The sequence below is a fragment of the Cryptomeria japonica genome, chromosome 6, assembly GCF_030272615.1.
Source record: "Cryptomeria japonica chromosome 6, Sugi_1.0, whole genome shotgun sequence".
Classification (NCBI taxonomy): domain Eukaryota; kingdom Viridiplantae; phylum Streptophyta; class Pinopsida; order Cupressales; family Cupressaceae; genus Cryptomeria; species Cryptomeria japonica.
The window spans coordinates 447,573,440-447,596,277 of record NC_081410.1 but is presented as its reverse complement, the minus strand read 5'-3'; the positions used below and the strand labels follow the sequence as shown (position 1 = coordinate 447,596,277).

Genomic DNA, 22,838 nt, shown 5'->3' with positions numbered 1-22,838 from the left:
GGAATACTTGTGACAATCAAATCATTCATAACAGCGGTCTACATAGGTGAGCATGCATGATCACATGAAAAATATAGTCCATTGCATGAAGTCACAAAGGAGATAGCATCAATGGTGGACTATGCGTGAAAAGTTTAGCAGAGACGAGGATGATAGCATACAAGACATTGAAGAGATTTTCAAAGTCTTCAAGGGTAGTCATGACTCATGATAGTCATAGCATGCTGAAAATATCACTTGGTAGTGAAAAATGATTGTGAGGATAATGATCTTAAGTCTAAATGCAGTGGATAGTAAAAAGAGCAAGGATAATGTTGTAAGAAGATAGTCCTTACACTATTCTGAGCTCTTTATACTGTTCCTAGAACCTCCACATGTAAAGATACCCAATGTTGGTGAAAGCTTTCTTTCATGTGACCTGCTGGTGATTGAAGAAGCAGAGAGTACATTCTAAAGAAAAATGGAATGCACACTCAAAAATCCAAGAAACAGTAAGGGAAAAGACAGTCAAACCACTCTATCAAAGACAAAGTTGAGTGTTGTTGGTGTGTTTTATATGCACTTGCAACTCAGAATAAAATACCCAAGATATCCTATTCTCTCTTGATCAAAATCTTCTATGTGCTAAACAAATGGACTATGTGATCACAAAGACGACTCCAAGGTTCCAGATTCATGCAATAGTTCCAGTTGGTTCGTTGTGATATGCTGGTAATCTCAAGGGGGACTTACACAATTGTTCGAGAAGTGAATCAATCAAAGGATTTTACTGATTCCTGACTTACCTTTTTTTGGAACGATTTTCAATAAGTTTAACTTCAATCCTTCTTTTACTATGACTTGGAAAAAAAGGGCAAAAGATGAGGGTTCATGAAGATAATTCTAATCTTAAGCTAATCCTATTAACTCTGGAGACAGAAATTGCAAAAGTGGAATTAAAACCAATTCTTGCTTCACCAAATTCAACAACTACACTAGAACGGTGCTATCTTCTAAGGAATTTAAAAGATTTTCATATCGCTGATATTCACCAACATTTTGAACAATGAATATAGCAATAGAAGTTAAGTTTTCACTTATTGGTTTAGACTAACTTTACACGAAAACTGAAAATCATCCAATTATTAACAATATGAACACATCATTCCACATTAAGCAATTCTATCATATCCTTTATTCAATCTACCAACTTGGAAACGAAATCTATTCTATTGAGAGCCAAGAAACCATGCTAACTTGCAAAAGTAGACAAAAATTAACCAACAATTGAACAATGAATTATGTCTTAGCACTTAAGAAGTATCACTACAACTATTTCTTAGAAATCTCTCATATGAAATAAATGAAATAAGGAGTGTTTATATAGGCACTTGATTACAAAGCAATGGCCCAAATTAACAAATAAAACCCTAATTAGGGTTAATTGCAACAAAACTCCTTTTGGCCACTGAGAAAATTTAATATCTTCCACTTGTTGAGTCTGGTTCATTGCACATGGACGTGTTTGACTTGGAACCCTTGAAATGGTTGATTGATGATTGGGATGCCACCTTAGCTTGCCTTGCAGATTTAATTCCTTGTCATGAAGAAATGTTGATACCTTACTCTTGGATTTCCGAAGAAAATTCAAGATGATTAGAACATTTTCTTCATTGAACTTATCGTTCCTTGGTGTGGAATCTTTTGTGTTCACTATCATTCTAAAGTTTTCTTTATGTTCGAACTAATCCTCATCTTCACTTTGATCTTGTGCTTCTTGAACAATCCTCCATATTGAGAAGTTCTTTCTTTTGATTTTGGATTTCCAAAAGAAATCCAAGGTCGATGTAGAGCCTTTCATCCTTGTATGACTTAATCTTCTTGAATGTCTTGATGGAGTATAAGTCCTTTCTTATTCCATTCATCTTTGGATTCCACCTAGAACCGTGAATGTTTGTCCTTCCATGCGTTGTGGAACCATCTTTCCAACCAGTTCCTTTGTTATTGAACTTCATCTGCACCTTTCTGGAAATCACTTCCCGAGCTGACATCTATTTCCTGAAAATCATGAAAACTTTCTAAGTTAGAAACAATAAGGGGGATTGATGTTAATTTTCAAAGGATAATTCTTAGACTTAGTAATTTTTTTGGAAATTGAAGCATTTGCCCCTAAAAGTATAAAAAAGCAAGATGATTTGAAGTGAAAGTTGTTTTACAAGTTTGGAAAATTGGAGATCCCAACCAAAGGTTATCCTGAAGTTCAAGGGAAATTGGAAGCATTTGCCTTCAATCCTTTGTGAACCTGAGAATTTTGATGAAATTCCTTAAATTGCTTAAGGAATCACTTTAACTTTGACCCCAAGCATGGAACTCGACTTTGACATTCTCCCGGAAGATGTCTTGGAAATTTGTACTTTCAAACATTTTCAACACTTAGCTATATTTTATAGAGTTTTGAACCTTTTCAACACTTGGGCATTCCATATGTTTGAGCGGATTTGACGTTGGGTCAAAGAATTTTTCTTATTCCCAAGGTGGAATTAATATTTGGACAAGGAATTTTGACCATCCTCGAGCAAACTTGGCACTTGATTTCAACATTTCTTTCAACCCACCAACACCTAGCCAAATTTTCCTTCATCTTTCTTGAATAGATTCGCTTCTTGCTTGAGGAATTTCCTTGACACTTAGCCAAACTTTCCTCCAAGGCATCAACACTTACCCAATTTTCTGAATTTTCTCCTCAAGGTACTAAGTCAATTTTCTGATTTTCCCCCCCAAGGTACTTAGTTGATTTTCAGATTTTTCCATGGGCGGACTTAGACTTGCTTTGGAAATTTTGCCTTTTGATTGTAAATTCCTTCTATGTCACCTCACTTAGCCAAATTTCTTACCTTCTCCTTGGGTGAACTATATCTTGTTCTTTTGACATCCGGCACTTAGCCGAAATTCTGGATTTCCTTTCTCAACACTTAGGCAAATTTTTGGTTTTAACTTTTGCTTTTATCTACAACACTTGAGCAAATTTTATCTTGATTTTCAGACTTGTTTTAATTTTTAGCCAAACTTTTCAAACTCTTTTCCTCTTTCACTTAGAAGAATTTCCTTGTGCTTTATCTTTTTTTGCTTTAATCCTTTTACCTCCAACACTAAGCGAATTTTGCTCTTGCCTTTGACTTGGTGTTTTTCTTTTGCTTTAACTCCAATTGCTCCTTCAAGGATAGGCGAATTATTTTTTGTGTTTAGCTTTTTTTTGTTTTAATTCACCTTAAAACTCTTTCCCTTATCCACCAAATTTTCCTTCTCAAGTTGGGCGAAGCTTTTGCTTTTCTTCCTTTCTTTAATCCATTTCATCATTAACAACTTCTTTTCTTCACCTAGGGCGGACTTCATGATAGCACAAGGAACTTTTCCTCATGCCTAGGCATACTTGATGTGTGTTCAAGGAACTTTTCTCACCTAGAGGGTGGACTTTGCTTGATCACAAGGAAGATTATGCTTCCCTAGAGCAGACTTTGCATGTTGTTGAGGAACATTACCTTAGCGTAGGGCAGACTAGGTATCTCTTCAAGGAACTTGTGCTTCTTCCTAGGCAGACTTCATCATTGCTTAAGGAACTTTGTCATGAGGTAGGGCAGAATTGGCATAGGTATAAGAAACTATTCATGCTACCCAAGGCGGACTTGACCCCTTGATAAGAAACCTCCATCATGTTGCCACACTTAACCAAAATTTCTGACCTTTGCCCTTCAAAGTGCCAACACTTAAATCAGTTTCTTAACCCACTTCTTGGGCAGACTTTGCTTGTTGCCAAGGAAGTTTTTCATCACCTTGAGCAGACTTTGCTTGTTGCCAAGGAAATTTTTCATCACCTTGAGCAGAATTTGCTTGATGACAAGGAACATTTCATCATGACACGGGCGGACTTTGCTTGATGCCAAGGAACATTTCATCATGACATGGGCGGACTTCACACTAGGAGAGGGAAGTTTGCTTGGAGAAGGGCGAACTTGAACATAGATTGAAAATTTCTTCCATGGGTGTGTGATCTTGGTGATTTGAACAACGCAATTTCCTGACCTTGACCCTAGACTTAGCCATTTCTTCATGATCTTCAACTAGATTTTTAGAAACTATTATCAGGATTTGAAAGCTCTTTCATACTAGATTTGTTCTGGATGCAATCTCCTGACTTGACATTTCCCCTAACGTGATGACCACCTGTGATCCCATAAAAACCAAAAAACAACTTTCTATTTTAGCAAAAAAAAAACTCTCTATTTTTAGAAAAAAGCAGACCGAAAAAGCAGGTTCCCAAATTGGCCCCAAAATGCCAAAAACAAAACTTTCGAAATTTAGAAAAAAAACAAAAAAAGCAAAATTTACTAAAAATAGGAAGTCAGAATTGACCCTAAGAAATTGCAATTCTAGTCCTTTGACCTTTCTGAGCATATCCGTGACATTATAACGTCCATATGACCACTTTTCCTCATTGATTTTGGTGACTCCTCCAAATTTTGAAAAACCTGACTCACTTCTAAGGCTAGAGACCGGAGACAAAATGCTAAGACACCAAAACACTACCCTAAAAGTGAAAACTGGGGGTCCCCATTTGCAATGGGGCGATGTGTGAAAACGTCACAATTAGTGTCTAACCTTTGGCAGTGTAGATTCCTAATCAAGAATAGAGGATGAACTTGATGTCACAATCTTTCTTGTCTAACTTCTAAGGGTCTTGTAACAGAAGAAGTATATAAGATGCAAGCAACCTCAAAGTTTAAAAAAATGACAGTCAATCATAAGGTAGAGGTGTGTAAGAGTACTCTGTGCATGACAGATCAGCCAGCCATGTTTCAGTCTTAGATGTTCTCTTAATTGACAATAGTCAAGGGGCTATGAATATAATCAAAGCAAAGTTAAATGCACTTACCAAAAAAGGAGATGCTTGTGACAATGAGGAGAAAGGGAGATGCACCGCATGTCAAGGCAGAGTGTCAGGGACTTACACAAAATTGCAAAGACATCTTTGTTATAATGTGAGCATCACAAAGGCATTCATGACAGTATACCTTTCATGACAGATTTTGTGGATGACATAAAAAGCAAGACAGTGAACCAATTCACATGACAGTCCTTCGGGGATATTAATAAGGATGTTGTGACATTTCATAAGAAGACATCTTTAAGCACCAGTAGATTGTCACAGCGGGCATGATACATAACATGAACAGTCTCATCTACAAAGACACATCACAGGCAGTGACCTCACATACCAAGAAAGAGCAATGAAAATAGAGAACAACACTGTAACTGGACAGCCCAAAAGAGACCTTACTTTAGAGGTGAGAACATTCTACTATTCAAAATGGACTGTCATAGTTGAAAAAGACATAGAGCAGTAACATTGAAGAATTATAGTTGAATTTGCTGCATTGATGTCCAGCTGAGGGCCTGATTTCAATTACCCAAATAATGATATAGACAAGGATCTTGAGAGGGCATACCTGTGTATGACTTAAGAAGATGACATTCATTACATGGGTCAAAAGTATGAGAACCATTGTCAAGGATGAATGAAGTAGAGATAAAAGAAGAGATGACAATCAAGGAGGGGCATTCTTAGTCCTAATAAATTAGCCCTACAAAGACACAGTCATGTCATTGTAAGTGCATAGTGATGATCACAAAGGGTGACAACTTACAGAAGCATGAAAACATATATTGAAGAAACCTAATGGCTGGATGAAGCATGACAGAGATTGGAAAAGTGATAGTGGCATATGTTTGGAGAAATATATCTACGCCCTCTTCAAATCATTCATCACATCCTATGAGAGTGGGAAAATGGTTTGGCAGTTTTGGAAGGTGTAAAGACAATTGCAGGTATATAGGAGGTCAGTTGACAAGGTGTACAACTATTGGAGACCTTTGACCAGCTTACCAGTAATATAGGCAAGTGGGAGTTAAGATTGGAGCAAATGTAGGAGATTTCCTAGCAGCAATCAAGGGAAAAGGAGTTTTTATAGGTCAGCATTTCTTCACCAAAGCTACCTTAGAGCCTCCAAAAGGGTCAAAACAAGAGAAAGTTGTTTTCCAACGCCTAAAAGCAGGTCAAATGGTCAACACAAGCAACATAATCATTAATTACCTTTAGTCAATGACCTGAATTCTCTCTCATGTGAGTGATGAAGATATAGTAAAACTAGTTTCATTGTTGAGTTAGTTCTGGGCAAATTTTGCTGAGTATTGTTTTAATATGAGTTCTTTCTAGCAGAATTAATGTCTTCTAATTCTGAGAATCAGTAATAGTGACTGCAAATATGCTATGTAATATCTTATGTTTGAGAAAGCAGAAACAATTTTCAGACTAAGTACTGCTATTATAACACCTTTTAGTCAATAAAACTCAGTTTTACCTTCTCAACTTCTGTTATCTTGTGTGTAATTCTTATCATCAGTACTATTTCTGTGATTTTATTTGTGATATCCATGAATATCAGCCTCATTGTAACACCTCAAAGCAGAGAAAACATATATTTATGCAGGTTGTAAACTGTGAAGTGAGTTCTATCAGGCCTTAGTTGTGAAAAGTATACCTTTTCCTACTCAGAATTGTGAGAATTCTGTCCTCTTTACAAAACATTGATGCATGGGTACATGAAATGTATGAGTTGTGTGAATAAATAGTTGAGTTATTGAAACAACGGTGTGTCAAAATGGCAATATGAATCTGAGCAACATTTTAGTGCATCAATTATTTAGAGTTTAGATTTCATTTCAGGTACTTCTTTCCCTTTTCCCAGCAAGCAGTAGTTTTAGGTGATAGCCCCAAATAGGAACCAACCTACTCTGGAAATTCACTCCAACCTACAGGCAACCCACAGGCCCCGGAGTGTTTCCATGTATCACTAGGTTGTTGAGTTGAGAACTCAACAAGGGTGCAAACTTTAGTGATAACACTTCCTACATAAAGATATACAATACAAAAACTTCCCTCAAGTTGTCCAGAAAAACCAATTTCTAAAATGAGTTTCTCCCATTTGCCCAATTTGAGAAATATCCTGAAATTCCTTGTTATTCTACCTTTCAGAGTCTACCCTCTGAATTGAGAACTTTCTCTGGGTTGTGATGAATTTATGCTCATTCATTGTGTACCGACCTCCTAAAGAAATCTTGGCCATCATCACCAAATTGTACTAAGTGAGTGAAATGATGTATTCCCCACTGTGTTATATGCTCCAAATCTCATGGTATTCATCCTCTCTAATCTCAGTGACAGATTTCAATGGATTCCTTCCAGCTATATGTGTGGGATAACAGTTTGGGCCACTAAAGCACAAGCGCAGGGATTTCCATGCATTGACATTTCAATTTGTTTTTTTACTAGCATTTCATTTGAGAGTCAGCTTATTAACATTTCCCAATGTTGAAATTGACTGGCTAATGAGTCATTCATCCTCATGATCAATAGCATAGTTTGCCAAGGCATTGGCAAGGCTATTGCCTTCCCTGTAGTAGTGCAGCATTGAGCATGAATTTAAAGATGATAGGATTGGCCACACTTTTTCCATGATGTTTTTTATTTTCCAGATGGTGACGTTCTTATTTTCCTGACATTTATGATGACCTTAGAATCCCCTTCTATAATGATATCCTGAATGTCTTTATTACTCCATAGTTGGAGGCCCAATAGGAGTGCTTGTGCCTCCACTTCATTGTTAATCCCTGAGACTAGTTTTTTGGAGGCAACCCATATCATTTTCCCATTATCGTCCCTTGTATTACATCCAACTTCTGAGAGGCCTGGGTTACCCCTTGTTATACAATCAAAATTCAATTTGAGCTTCCCTTGGGAGCAAAGGATCCACCTGACATTGCCCCAGTTATTTTGTTTTTCCCACATGAACCATGAGCAGGAATGTGGGTGTGTGCGCATGTGAGAGAACACAATATTCAACGACATTCTTCTCTTATAGTGTAATCTGAGATTTGACCAAAGTGCAACCTGGAATTTGTTAACAAAAATCTTTCAACTTCTCGTCCACTTTACGAATCTTTAAACAACATGACATAAGAGCCAATGTCTCTCCCTAGGATTTCCCTCTTCTCTTTTACATGTTACCTTCTGTTGAATTTGTTAACAAAAATCTTTCAACTTCTCGTCCACTTTACTAATCTTTAAACAATATGACATAGGCGCCAATGTCTCTCCCTAGGATTTCCCTCTTCTCTTTTACATGTTAACCTTCTGTTAAGAACTACGCAACAAATCTATTTGGTTTTTAATATTTTACTCGGTGATTGATTGGTTTTATTTTTAGTGATAAAAATTGAGCATGGTTAAACGTTCTTTAAGATCATTCATTGTTTTAAGGATGTTGCATTTACCATTTGTCTGTTGATTGTATTCAAAAGGGAAAATCAGGGTAGGGTTTTGTAATGCCCTTTACAGATCTTAAGCATTTTGACCTTCAAATTCTGTTAGTCAGCAGTGAATTTAAGCAGTCAGTATTCCAAATCTGACCACCTCATGTTTTGTCACAAAACTTGTGGGATACAGAGACAGGAACAATGGCTCAATCTTTCCATTAACATCATATTGCAGACAAAAGGATCTCTCAGAGATCACATAACTAATGAAAGGGCACGCATGTGGTATATTTTCCATGATTGCAGAGTTTCATATGTTGTTGTATAGCATCGGTCGGATCCTAACAGGGCCAACTTGTCATCAAATGCGTGAATGGCCTAATTGGCCTTACGCATTTAATACATAGTTCGAATTCTATAATGCCGACATTTGATTTATACTGGCAGATTAATAAAGCGGTTTATTATATATATAACTAATACCGAACTCGCCTTAACGAAGAGACATGTTGGTTAAGCATTGAGGAAAGACATGATGTTTGGGAAGAGCCGACTTTGAAGAAGTCGTGTTGTTTGATATTGATATATAGTTTGATCCGCCTCACATTCCAACATGACGATTTAACATACACAATTAGCAGATTATATACTATAAGCAGATTGAAGCAAATCAAATTGGCAGACCAAATACATTCTTCAGTGGATCGGATTCATCCTACAGCAGATCGACCTCCTTCATCTGCAGACTACGTAATACATTCAAGTCAGATCGAAGATCATCATTCATCTTTCTGCAGTCTGAGAATCCTCCAGGAGTTCGGATTATATCACAGCAGTCTAGAGTGATTGACTTATTCATATAGCTTCAAGAAGTGAAGCAACCTTGTAAAACCATATCCTTATTTGATAAATATAATCAGAGACATTCACTGCTGGGTTTTTCACCTTCTAGAGGAAGGTTTTCCCAGGATATATTATGTGCATTTAAGTTTGATTTACTGTCTATCTAATCTGATCATAAAAATTTAACATGGTATCAGAGCCACAGTGAAAGAAGATCGTGATCAGATTCCCTACAACTTCTAAGTATTCTCTCCTCTCTCTCCGTCGAGCAGTATCTCTAAGTCTCGAAAATGGTGAACGGTCTTAAAGTCGAAGATAGGCTTGAAGGCGCATCTAACTTCACCTCATGGAAGTTTAGAGTGCTCATTTCACTTGAAGAAAATGATCTTCTTCAATTCGTGGAGGAAAAGAATTTATCCAAACCTGAAGATCATGAGGAGAAGCTTCAATTCAAGAAAAATGCCATCAAAGCAAAGAAGATATTAATCGGCTCCGTGAGGGATCACTTGGTGCCTCTCATATCCAAGATGACAACTGCGAGAGATATGTTCAAAACCTTGGAAGATTTATATGAGATTAACAACGTGAGTAGGGCTCTTGCCCTGAGGCAGCAACTCCACCAAGTGAAGATGGCAAAAGGAGATTCAGTCATCACCTACTTCATGAAGATTTCAGAATTGAGAGATCAACTAAGCGCAATTGGGGATCAAGTGATTGATAAAGACCTTGTCATGCTAGCCTTGAATGGCCTACCTCATTCATGGGAGCCATTTATCCAAATCATAAGTGGAAGATCCAAATTACCTAAGTTTGATTGACTCCGTGCAGATTGTATTCAAGAAGAATCAAGATTGACCACTAGAGGAATTATCAAGAGTTCTCAAAATGAAGATACTCATGTTCTTGCCACTCAATCTACCAAGAAACGTAAGTATTGGAAGAAGAGCAACTTCAAAAAGAATAGAGATTTCAAATCAGATTCTGCACCTGATTCTAGGAAGAGGAAGAAAGATCTCTCTCGCATCCAATGTTTTAGGTGTGACAAGTTTGGTAACTTTGCAAAGAATTGTTTGACAAGACCTAATCATCAAGGAGCAAACATCAATGAAGTTTCATCTCAGAAGGAGGTTGAAGATAACTCCAATGGTTTTCTTTTCATATCAGCATTATCAAGAAATGTTCCTACGGACAGTGATACATGGTTAATTGATAGTGGAGCTTCTCGACATATCACCGGTTATCGGGAGCACCTTTCTGATCTAGGGAGAAAGAGTCGCATCTCCAAGATATTATTGGGGATGATGCACACTATGTTGTAAGAGGAGTTGGTGCTACATCTCTAAACCTTGAATTTGGAGTTTCTCTACACCTAAGTGATGTATTGTTCGTGTCAGGGATCAAGAAAAACCTTGTGTCTATTTCAGCCTTGGAGGATAAGGGCTATCAAATTGCTTTTTTTGAAGGAAGACTTCTTGCTTGGCCTAAGAACTCCAGCATCAAGATTGCTCGTGTGATCGGAAATCGACATGAGAGTTTATACAAACTCTCCACTCTCCCTATTCAAGCTCTTACTCATGATTCTTCCAGTTCCAGCGAACTCTGGAACAAAAGACTTGGGCATCTTCACTTCAAGGCTCTTCCATCATTGGAGAAGATGGTAAAAGGTATTCCTAAACTTATTCATGTAAATGATGATACTTGTAAAGGTTGTGCTATGGGCAAAAATATTTAAAGTCCTTTTCATAGCAGTGAAAGTAGGTCTAAACTCTAAAGAAATACTAGATCTTGTACATTCAGATTTATGTGGTTCAATGTCAATTCCATCCCTAAGTGGATGTTTGTATTATGTAACTTTTATAGATGACTACTCTAGGAAGACTTGGAATTATTTCTTAAGGTCTAAAGAGTCTGATGAAGTCCTCGATAGGTTTAAAGAGTTTAAAGCTCTTGTAGATAATTTATCTGGAAAGAAAATTAAAATTTTAAGGTCTGATAATGGAGGTGAGTACACCTTGGGTAGCTTTCGTGATTTATGTATTGAGGCAGGGATCAAGAAGGAGTTTTGTGCTCCTTACAACCCTCAACAAAATGGGGTTGCTGAAAGGAAGAACAAATCTATTGTTGAAGCTGCAAAAGCTATGATTCATAATCAAGACCTTCAGATTTTTCTATGGGCAGAAGCCTCTAGAACAACAGTGTATGTTCAAAATATGACTCATGAAGAAGCCTTTTCAGGTATCAAGCCTGATAACAGCCATCTGAGAATATTTGGTTGTCATGTGTATGTTCATATTCCCAAGGACAAGAGAACCAAGTTGGAACCTTCTGGCAAGAGAGGAATATTTGTGGGCTACAATGAAACCTCCAAAGCCTACCGTATTTACATTCCTGGTCAGAAGCAAATAGAAGTTAGCAGGGATGTCACATTTGAGGAAGACGTTGCATTCAGGAAATCAAAGGGCTCATGCATGGAGATAGATCATGAGACCCCTCAAGACATGGATGTTGATCATGCTCCCGAGATTCGGAGGGAGACTACAGAACCTGATATGAGTAATGACCCAATTGAACCTTTGGATCCCACTGATGGGCCTAGAGATATTGTTGTGTCTCAAAAGAGACCTCTTTGGGCGCGAAACACTATGCAGGAAGCAGAACAGTTTGCCGCTCCTAGAGGCACATTCAGAGAAATCAAAAGACCACAAAGATTTTCTGGTTATGTTGCATTAATGTGTAATCTTATTGAGTCTAAACCTTCTAGTGTAGAGGAAGTCGCAAAACAACAAGTTTGGAAAGATGCAATGGATGAGGAGTATCAATCCATTCTCAAGAACAATGTGTGGGATATTGTGCCTAGACCAAAAGGGATGTTTGTTGTATCTTCCAAGTGGTTGTACAAGATAAAACATGCAACTGATGGCAGCATTGAAAAGTACAAGGCTAGATTTGTGGCTCGTGGCTTCTCTCAACAAGAAGGAATAGACTACGAAGAAACATTTGCTCTTGTTGCTCGCTATACTTCCATTAGAACCATCATTGCCATTGCACCAGCTCAGGGATGGAAGTTGCATCAAATGGATGTGAAAACTACCTTTCTCAATGGTGTGATTGAAGAAGTCTACATCGAGCAACCTGAGGGGTTCGTGATTCATGGGAAAGAGTCTCATGTGTGTAGATTGAAGAAAGCCCTATATGGTCTTAAACAGGCTACTCGAGCTTGGTATGAAAGAATTGACAAATACTTAGTGGGTTTGGGTTTCTGCAAGAATGATGCTGATCCAAACCTTTACTTCAAGGTATTCAATGGTGATATGTTGATCTTGGTACTTTACGTTGATGACCTATTTGTTACCGGAGAAGATCATCTCATTGATAGATGTAAGAAGGAGTCAACTTCCGAATTCGAGATGAAGGACTTAGGACTCATGCACTTCTTTCTAAGGTTGGAAGTTTGGCAGAGGCCCAATGAGATTATCCTAAGTCAAGGAAAATACACCATCGATATCTTGAAGAGATTTGGAATGACAGATTATAAATCTATGTCCACACCAATGGAAACTAACTTGAAGAAATTGAGGGAAGTTGTAGCTAGTTCAGATCTTGTGGACCCTACTATGTACAGGCAAATGATTGGGTCCTTGATGTATCTAATTAACACTAGACCAGATATTTGCTATGCAGTGAGTGCACTTAGCCAGTTCATGAGTGAACCTAGACAGATATATCTAGTTGCAGCCAAGCATATCTTGAGATACTTGCATGGCACAGTTGGATATGGTTTGAAATACTATTCCATCGTGGACCTGATTCTTGAAGGATATTTTGATTTTGATTGGGCAGGGAGTGAAACTGATCGGAAGAGCACCTCTGGTTGTTGTTTTAGCTTGGGATCTGCTATGATTTCCTAATGTAGCAGGAAGCAGTCTTCAGTAGCTCTGAGCACTGTAGAGGCAGAATACATTGCAGCATGTGTGGCAACTTGCGAAGCAGTGTGGCTTCGTAAGCTCCTTGCAGGATTGTTTGGACAATCATTGGTGCCTACTACCATACATTGTGATAACCAAAGCTATGTGAAGCTTTCATTCAATCCAGTATTTCATGACAAAACGAAGCATGTAGAGATTCAGTACCACTATATCAGAAATATGGTACAAAGGAATGTTGTTCAGTTGAGATACATTTGTACTGAGGAACAGACGACTGACATTTTCACCAAGCCTCTTGCGAAAAGTGAAATTTGTGCATTTTCGAGACAAGCTTGGAATTGTGGAGAATGAAGCCCTTGCTGAGAGGGAGTCTCAGCATCAATGATTACTTGATATGTATTATAATGCATTCTTCTCTGTGAGAGAAGTTTGAGGTGCAAGCCCTTGTCATGCATTCTTCTCTATGAGAGAAGTTTGAGGTATCAGCCCTTGTTGAGCATTCTTCTCAGTGAGAGAAGTTTGAGGTATTAGCCCTTGTTATGCATTCTTCTCTGTGAGAGAATTTTGAGGCATCAACCCTTGTTGTGCATTCTTCTTTGTGAGAGAAGTTTAAGGTTCCAGCCCTTGTTCCACCCTCTGCGATTAGGTATGGTGGATTTCATGTGAGAGACTTCATGATTTGGCATTTGTGCTTATTCACCCTCTTGGAGTAGCCATGGTGGACGTCACTATGTGACTCAAATATCAAGGAGGATTCCTCCCTAGCTAAGAGGGAGTGTTGTTGTATAGCATCAATCGAATCCTAACAGGGCCAACTTGTCATCAAATGCGTGAATGGCCTAATTGGCCTTACGCATTTAATACATAGTTTGAATTCTATAATGCCGACATTTGATTTATACTGGCAGATTAATAGAGCGGTTTATTATTATATATAACTAATACCGAACTCGCCTTAATGAAGAGACATGTTGGTTAAGCATTGAGGAAAGATGTGATGTTTGGGAAGAGCCAACTTTGAAGAAGTCATGTTGTTTGATATTGATATATAGTTCGATCCGCCTCACATTCCAACTTGACGATTTAACATACACAATTAGCAGATCATATACTATAAGCAGATTGAAGCAGATCAAATTGGCAGACCAAATACATTCTTCAGTGGATCGGATTCATCCTACAGCAGATCGACCTCCTTCATCTGCAGATTACGTAATACATTCAAGTCAGATCGAAGATCATCATTCATCCTTCTGCAGTCTGAGAATCCTACAGGAGTTCGGATTATATCACAGCAGTCTAGAGTGATTGACTTATTCATATAGCTTCAAGAAGTGAAGCAACCTTGTAAAATCATATCCTTATTTGATAAATATAATCAGAGACATTCACTGCTGGGTTTTTCACCTTCTAGAGGAAGGTTTTCCCAGGATATATTCTGTGCATTTAAATTTGATTTACTCTCTATCTAATCTGATCTTAAAAATTTAACATCATAAACCTCTATGAAATAGAAACGAAATGTCTCCATTGAGAAAAGTTGCATGCTTGGGTTAGCAATAATATGAATCCTTCTGAGCATGTGCAGCTTAGGTGATTCTTTAGCAAGAAGACAACTACAAATTGGTCCTAGTTCCATTACCTATAAAGAAAACAAACTACACACTATTGTGAAAATAAGGAATAAGAATATTGCACACTGCAAAATCGGCAAATGACATGAAGAATAATGGACAAACAAAGATTAATTTTTAAAAAATAGTTCATTTTTTCTACAATCCGTAACATAGAAAGTAGAAATAAAAAGATTTTGGTAAACCAAATGCTTTTACCGCGACATTTCCTCCTGTAATGAAATATGATTATCTATTGAATGTTGGGCAGTACATAGAAAAGATCTAAAAACTTCCCAAGCAAGATTGCCTGTACAAAAAAGTATGCTGGTTATTTCGTCTCGACAATCACCCCAGTATGTTTTAGTAACACACTTATATATGTGCCTGAAACGGTCTCTTGTAAGTTATCCATACGCTACTATATCTCGAAGTAGCATTCTGACTCAATTTAAGCTTTCCATGACTTAACTGGAAACAGTGATCACCATCTTTCTCTGGGTTTATCATCAGATGTTACAGTTGAAAGCTCTTTTTTTACAACAGGTAATAAAATTCTTCTGTACGTTTCTCGTCGCGCAGCCTTCAAGAGGACTTTTGCCTTATCCTGAGGAGAGGAACGTCTCTTAAAAGGTGTGGATTTCCTCTCTTCATCATTTTCTAAGTCACTCCATTCATCATCGCCACCAATGTCATCACCTTCTGCATCAGACCAGTCCTCATCTTCATCTTCCTCTGAGAATTCACCATTTCCTTTCTCACCTCCCTCATCAAATTGCCCTTCAGTTCTTTGTTGCTTTTGAAAACGACCAACTGAAACAAGGGCCTGAAGTCTTTCCCTAGCAATCACAAGAGGGTCCTTGTCAATCAACTCTGAGTCGCGGTAAGCTTCTCTAAGAAAGACAGAATCGCGTGTTCCCTTTAAAGACACATAGAACATATCTGGATGCCTGATTAGCATTGCCCTTATCCTTTGAGAGAATTTGTAATCGTCTCTGAAATGCGTAAGATGGTCTACTAGTGTTCTCTTTTCAATTGTCAGGCTAAGAAGCTCATGTACCACAGCACAAGCATGTTTCTCTGCCTCCATTGTAGCTGGGTCCAAGTCTTTAATATCAGCATAAGGCGAAAAGAAGGGCAATTCCTTGAAGGCCCTTAGCCTCTCACGGTCTCCACGTTTGAGGTTAAGCCCTTTTGGCAATAATACCCTGTTGAACTTGGGTTTCCTATCAACAATCAAATTTCTCTCGGCAATCTCTCTCTCCCGTGAATCTGCCTCGGCCAATTCCGCAGCAGAGACAGCTAGAGCAGGATCCCAACTACTCAGTTCTAATGCAGGGCCTTTGGGAGAAGTAACAACCTTAAAATACTGTGGATACTTTGTGCAAGTGGTGGTTTTAAAATCATCAGGAAGCCCAAGATCCTGCTTAAGGTGACTTATTTTCTCCAAGGAGACCCTTTTATCAATAGACATCATCACAATTTTCCTCAATTTGGCAACCAATCGCTCCTCCATCTCCTGCCTTATACCCACTTCCTCCATATATATCTTATCAGCTGATGGGGTCAATCTAAAATAAAGCGAATAAACACCTTCTTCCACAATTTCAAAAACAGCAGGATATTTCTTAAGCAATGCAATGACCCTTCGCTTCCGAGTGAGACCAAGATCTCTCCTGTACTTACCAAGCTCCCTAAGAGACATCATCCTGTTGGGCTGCTTCACAAGAATATCCCTTATCTTGGAAACCAATTTTAGCTTTTTCTGGCGCTGTATCACATTATCCAATGGCATTTCCTTTCTTCTTTTAATCACTGCAACTATTACACTACCACGACCACCTTTCATACCGGATCCCACTTTATATTGGAGAGGGTTCAACTCCAATCTTCCATCATTTCCGAAAAAGGAAGTTCTGGCTTGTTCCAATGCTCTACATCTAGAAGAACAAGAAGAATTTCTCTTTAAAGAAATACAAGAGGAGGATGAGAAGTTTGAAGTGAGAATAGGCATGGGCATACTCATCCAACATGTCTTTAACTCCATTAATATTTATGAAGAATGGTGTAAACAACCAAACACTCACAGTTGCTCTAGACGAATGTGAGTTTATTGAACAGCCTCACAACATCAAAATATATATGCGAATATCAGTTTAGGTTGAAAAATAACTAGATACATTTCTCACCTAACAGTAGTGCACTTGGAAATACGGCGAAATCCAAAGTCTAAATACAGAGCGAAGAACTTACAGATATTTCGCCCTCCCTTCACCAGAGCCGTTGAAAGGAATCCAGAAAGGGATAATGCTGGCCTGAGGGCTGGAAAGAGACTAGACTAGATATTTTCGTAGCCCTGATTTCTCTTTTTCTTTCCTTTTTCCTTAGTAATTTTAATTTTATCTAAAACTTCAGAGAGCATTGTATCGCATTTCTAGGTGAATCTTGGTTTTCATTGTTTTAAAGTTTGGGCATAAGAGATATGGAATTCGAGGTTTATTTTCATCATTCGGAATTGGGGAAATAAACAGCCTCTACAAAAATACTAGGTATACAGTGGAAATTAAGGATGTCAAGCCTTCAAAGATGTACAAATAAAATCTAATTCAAATTTGAGATAAATTGAGGAATTCAATGAGATATAAAATAATAATAAATATGTATTGGAAATCTAAATTTGATATATTAAGATTGTATGTCTTAAAATTAATAAGAGTGGATTTTAAGTAATGTAATTTTGTTATAAATTTATAAATTGAGAATTAAAATCGGATTTTGGATTAAAGGATAGAGATGATAGCGGGTATGATTTTTTCACAATTTATGAAGAATCTCTTGATTGCTTTTGATTTCAATTGTGTATGTTTTTTCAATTGATGTTTCGGAGCATATTTAGTGATATGTTATTGGGAAGAGGAGATTGATTAATTCAATAACATTGACCTTAAGAGAAGGTAGAGATGAGTTAAATTAAAGAGTTTGAGAGTTTAGAATGTAATCGCACCTTGATCTTGTCTAGGTGGCAATTCCATTTAGATAGCTTGATTTCATTCTAAGTAAAATTGGACCTTTAGTACCTTTAGAATCTATTTGCCTAGTGTATATGTGAAGGAAAACTAATAATGTTAAACAACATTCGTGGGACCTGCTATGTAAGGATTGAAGTTCAGGACTACATTGCAGCTTAGTCAATCCCCAATATTGAGTTAGCAATGGTAAAAGAGATCAAATGTGACAATAGATGGTGATGTGTGATGAGAATGGATGTCATTGAACTAATCTTTGATATATTATTGAACCCTAATGCAAATGGAGTGAATGTGCACAAAGATGTCTTTTTTTTGTACCTTGACAATAAATGTTAATTTGTTGATCTTTTGATTATCATGGATGTTAGATACTAGTAGATGAGAAGTGGTAATTGATTACTATAAAAAGAGGAAAGATTTTTATGTTATACTGATGCTCTTTGAATAATACATGATGTTCATAGAGTGGCATAAAATGGTGCCTTTATGTACACAATCTTAGATGCATAATTCAAAATTTTTAAAATCAATGATCATAAGTATTAGTTGGATCTTAGCCTTAAAATTCAATTATTTCAATTCTAGAAAAGAAGGATGAGGTTTTTTCCATGATCCAAACTAAGGGGTAAAAACACGTGTAATTTGGTATAAGGTGAGAAACTAATGTGAACTAGATTAGGAAGGTTTTTAGCAAAGAGATATTGCATGTCAAAATTTGGAGTTCAATACTTAACTTGCAAAGTTAGTGGCACTAGATTAGAATACATTTCTACTTTCATTCTTGATTAATTTGTAATAGTTCCTAATTATATTGGATATTAGATCATGGCATGAGGTAGTTGTGGCTCTACTAACTTACAGGATCTGTTCACATTCATCTTCATTGATAAAAAAATATGTTGAAATACTGATTCAAAATTAATGTCTTGTAGTTTTCTTTTTCTTTTGAAAATTTAGTTGCCTTTGTGAAAATTGAACACTTCATTTGAATTATGCTTCAATATTTCTACTTGTCCTCCTTCTACCCTGTACGGTACAAATATTCTTCCCATTTTTTACATCATCTCTTCTATCAATTTTGTAGTTATTTCCCTCCTCTTCATTTCTTATTGCATATCTTCTTGCAACTTAAGTAAATGAGCATGACAAATAAACAAACTATATATTAAAATCACATATTGAATTCATCAATACTAAACAAAACAAGTGAGGAATATAGAAGGGTATGCAACTTTTCTCCTATGCATTTTATCACCACTTTGGCATGTAAATACATGACAAAGTAGAAATAAAAGAAATAAAGTAGAATAAAAGGATGTCAAATTTTTGGATCTAAAAAACCTAAATAATTGAAGCACTTGTATCACACATGAGAGAGTACTCATAAGATAAATATAAAATTACTAGATAATATGTTCTCATGAATTATGTGTCTTACAAAGTTGTGCATATAGATTGAGGAGAGAGAGAAATGGCGAGTAAAAATTAAGTATATCATCAATGTAAAAGGGGAAATTGTACTTTGAAATACTAGGAATGATAAGTGAAATGTAGAGCTAAGTAGATAGTGAGCACTTAAAATATACTTACCATTGTAGTTGACCAATGTGTCAAAGGATATGGTGAAAAATGCCCCCATTTTTGCCCCATTTTTGCCCCCAAAAAGGGCAAACTTATGAGCATGTGACATGTATAAAAAATAACAACACCTTACTCCCCAAGTGGCATGATGACATGAAAACATGTAACATACGAAAAATATTGCATATGACATAGAAACCAAAATGTCCAAAATAACCAAGAATATTAGAGTAATATATGTTACTGTCAATGGGGTCAAAAAGATGTGCTATAAGAAACCAATGTCCTCATGGGATAAGCTTTGATATATTATGTTTATAAATATGGAGATAGTTGTAAGGTATCATCAAGCAATATCTTTATATGCATTAAAGTGTCACAACTACCTCTTGAAACATTTAGATTATGCATACTATTATTTTGGTTTTCATATTTTATCATAGTTAATGATGTTGTTAATGAGATTCATTTCTTTAGTTATCAAGGTGATTTATTTTTATGAATTAGTAATTATTGTACATCATTAGCATATCATTATTGGTCTAACTTAATTAAATATTACTTGGTTGATTGACCTAACATGTGTACAAGGAGATACCTGTATTTCACATACTTGATACTTTGATGTTATTTGATATTACTAATCAAAGCTAATTTATTTATGTTGTAGGTTTTTTGAAATGGGACTCACCTCATAGAAGTGAAATATGTTAGAAGATGTCATTGTTATAACCTTAAAAAATATGAATAACTCAGAGTACATAGTTCAAACAAATATAAATAAAATTGACAATGCAATTGGTACAAGCAAAATAACTTAGTTAATCTTAAAGAAATATAATGCAAATGTTGAATGAGCAAAATAGTATTAAGAGAATGCAAGAGCAAATAGCTACAAAAATTATATACAAAGACTAGTTGGGAGGTGTGTATATAAAGAAAATGAGAGGGGAGAGGCAGAAAATACAACCAATGGGAATAGTCCACTACAATAGCCTAAAATAGGCAAGTGTAACTCCCATGGAAGATGTCCATACCTTGCACTAACTCACACTAATATTGACCCCCCACCCCCCTGCAAAAAAAAAGAAAGAGAGAGACACCCCCCAAAAAAGAGATAAAAGAGGACTAAGAAGCCCCACAAAGTGAACACCTATCACACCCCCAACAAAGCTTGTAAACGAGGGATTGTGCTCAGTGATAGATTTGGTGAAGATGTTTGCAATATAATGTGGCGTTGAACATTTTTTTATCAATGATTTTCTCATGAATCTACTCATAAATGTGGTACATGTGGATCTCAATGTGTTTAGTCCTTTTATCATGGACCAAATTGTGAGAAATTTGTATTGTACTATATTTGTCACCAAAGATAATTGTAGGATTTTTGAAAGTAAATGCCAAACTTAGTGAAAATGTTCTAAATTCAAATTTCCTCAGTAGCAACATTTATTGCTCCTCAATATTTAGCCTCTATAGATGAACAAGATTAAGAAATTGTAGAGTAATTCTTGTTTGACCACAAACTAAATCAAAACCAAGAGAGAACCAATATTTTGTAGTAGATATGTGATCCTTGGAATTGCTTGTTCAATCTGAATTTGTGTATCCCACCAAGTAAAAATTCATGCTTGTTGCATAGTGAATCCTATGACCATGTTAGGATTAAGGTGTCATCTACCTTATAAATCCTATGACATGGTTCCAACATCATTGGAAAGTGTCCCAAGGCACTAAAGACATATTGGGAAAATAATTTGTAATATTTTATTCTCACCATTCAATTGTAGCATCATAAATTGTACACCCCTAATTAGGGTTGTCCAATTTCACGCTTAGGTTAACACCTACCTTAGTGTGTCCCATTTAATTTATAAGGATCCTTTAAGAATTTTATTATTATTTTAATTAAATCTAAAGTCCTCTCTCAACAATTCACATATCATAAAACTAGGCCCTTAACCTTAGGTGTGCCCCTTTTTATTTTATTTAAATTAATCCTAATAATGTCTTAATTTAAATCTTCAAAGCATATTTTTGCATATCTAAACACCTCGGATTGACCTACCGTGTTGGATTTGACTTTATAATCATGATATCTTGCACCCCTAAAAAATTAGAAAAAAAGTCAGTCAGACTAGAATGCTACCATTCTGGTCCTGATCTTTTTCCTCGAATTTTGTGAGCTTAATTTGGTGGTATTAGAATGTTCAAATCCCGCTCCATGCTAAAATATATCAATTCTAAGTTGCCCTAATGGTGATTTTAATTATGAAATCCCTATATAAGGCTTCTCTACAATTCATTTTCAACAATTACACTTTATGCTAGCATTATCATCAATTCAAGGGCAATCATTCTTCCTCAAGAGTAGATATGATTCAAGGAGCAGAAAATTACATCAAGGCATCTTCATATAATGTTTCAATTATAATTTCATGATGGATTTTATGTGATTTATCATGTTATTGCATCAACACATGGACTTATCCTAAGAGCATTGCATCACCTATTGAAGGTATAATTATTTACATTAGCATTTCAACCTTGCCTTCAAAAGGCAAGCTTTTCCATTTCAGTTCAATTTTTATTTCAATTAGGGTTAATTCCAAACCCAGGATCTGGGCTAAGGCAAACCCTATCCACAACACAATTTCCCTTCTTTTGGTGTGCAGGTGACAAATTCAGGACTTGTGAAAGTGGAAAAGGATAGAGGAGACAGAGACAAACTGGAACTAGCTTTTGCAAAATTTCCAAAGACCTCTTGAGACTAGGGTACTACAAAGGGACTAGAGTGCTCACGGAGGACCAAAGCGCCCAATATCATGATCATGACATTTTTTCTCAAATTTTTAGGTACGGGTTTTGATCCTCTTCTCCTGCTCAAATCCCAATTTACAGCTCTATTTGACTTCTGCAACATTATGTTTTCATCATTTTATTTCAATTTTTCATTGTTTGTTATAGATTTAGCATTTGTAATTCAAACACAATTTCAACTCAAATAAAAGGTGAAATAGGACCTCAATCAGCATCCAACCCTCTTCTTAATAGAATTGAGGTTGGATCTAGTGATTTTTTCCTCCTTTTAATGTAATAATTGTGAAAGTTAAGCCATTTTATAGTTTACAAAGCATAACTTGTGAAACCCTAATTTTTCATCCATTACATTTTGGTGAACCCGACATCTCTCATGCTTAATTCCAATTTATTGTCCTAGAACTAATTGTTTATGCATTTTAAAATTCAAATTTGCACTCATAGATTGAATTTCCAATTGAATTACGTAAATTTAAAGGTTACATTCACAAAAACCCTAATTTATGGTTCTAAAATTAGCTTGTGGGTTGCATAATTTTTCAAGTGTGTTTTCAGATTTAGATACATTCATTTCATAGTTTTATTTAAAAAGAAAAATTCAAAAAAATCTTGTTTTATGCATTTTGTGTGTTTGCATGCTTTAGCTCATTTCATTGCAATATTTAGCATTTCTTTTC

General features: G+C 36.3%; 1 protein-coding gene and 1 long non-coding RNA gene across 2 annotated transcripts; both read right to left on the bottom strand.

The window, feature by feature from the left end:
* Positions 1–1,255: 1,255 nt before the first annotated feature.
* LOC131037504 (uncharacterized) lies at positions 1,256–17,285 on the bottom strand. Its single transcript, XR_009104234.2, has 2 exons — positions 16,985–17,285; positions 1,256–2,037 (listed from the first exon to the last, which is right to left on the bottom strand). It is a non-coding gene; the product is annotated as an uncharacterized LOC131037504 (long non-coding RNA).
* Positions 14,846–16,986, bottom strand: LOC131037503 (protein WHAT'S THIS FACTOR 1 homolog, chloroplastic). Its single transcript, XM_057969662.2, has one exon. The coding sequence runs from the start codon at positions 16,776–16,778 to the stop codon at positions 15,216–15,218; it is 1,563 nt and encodes a 520-aa protein (XP_057825645.2). The 5' UTR covers positions 16,779–16,986; the 3' UTR covers positions 14,846–15,215.
* Positions 17,286–22,838: the final 5,553 nt, after the last annotated feature.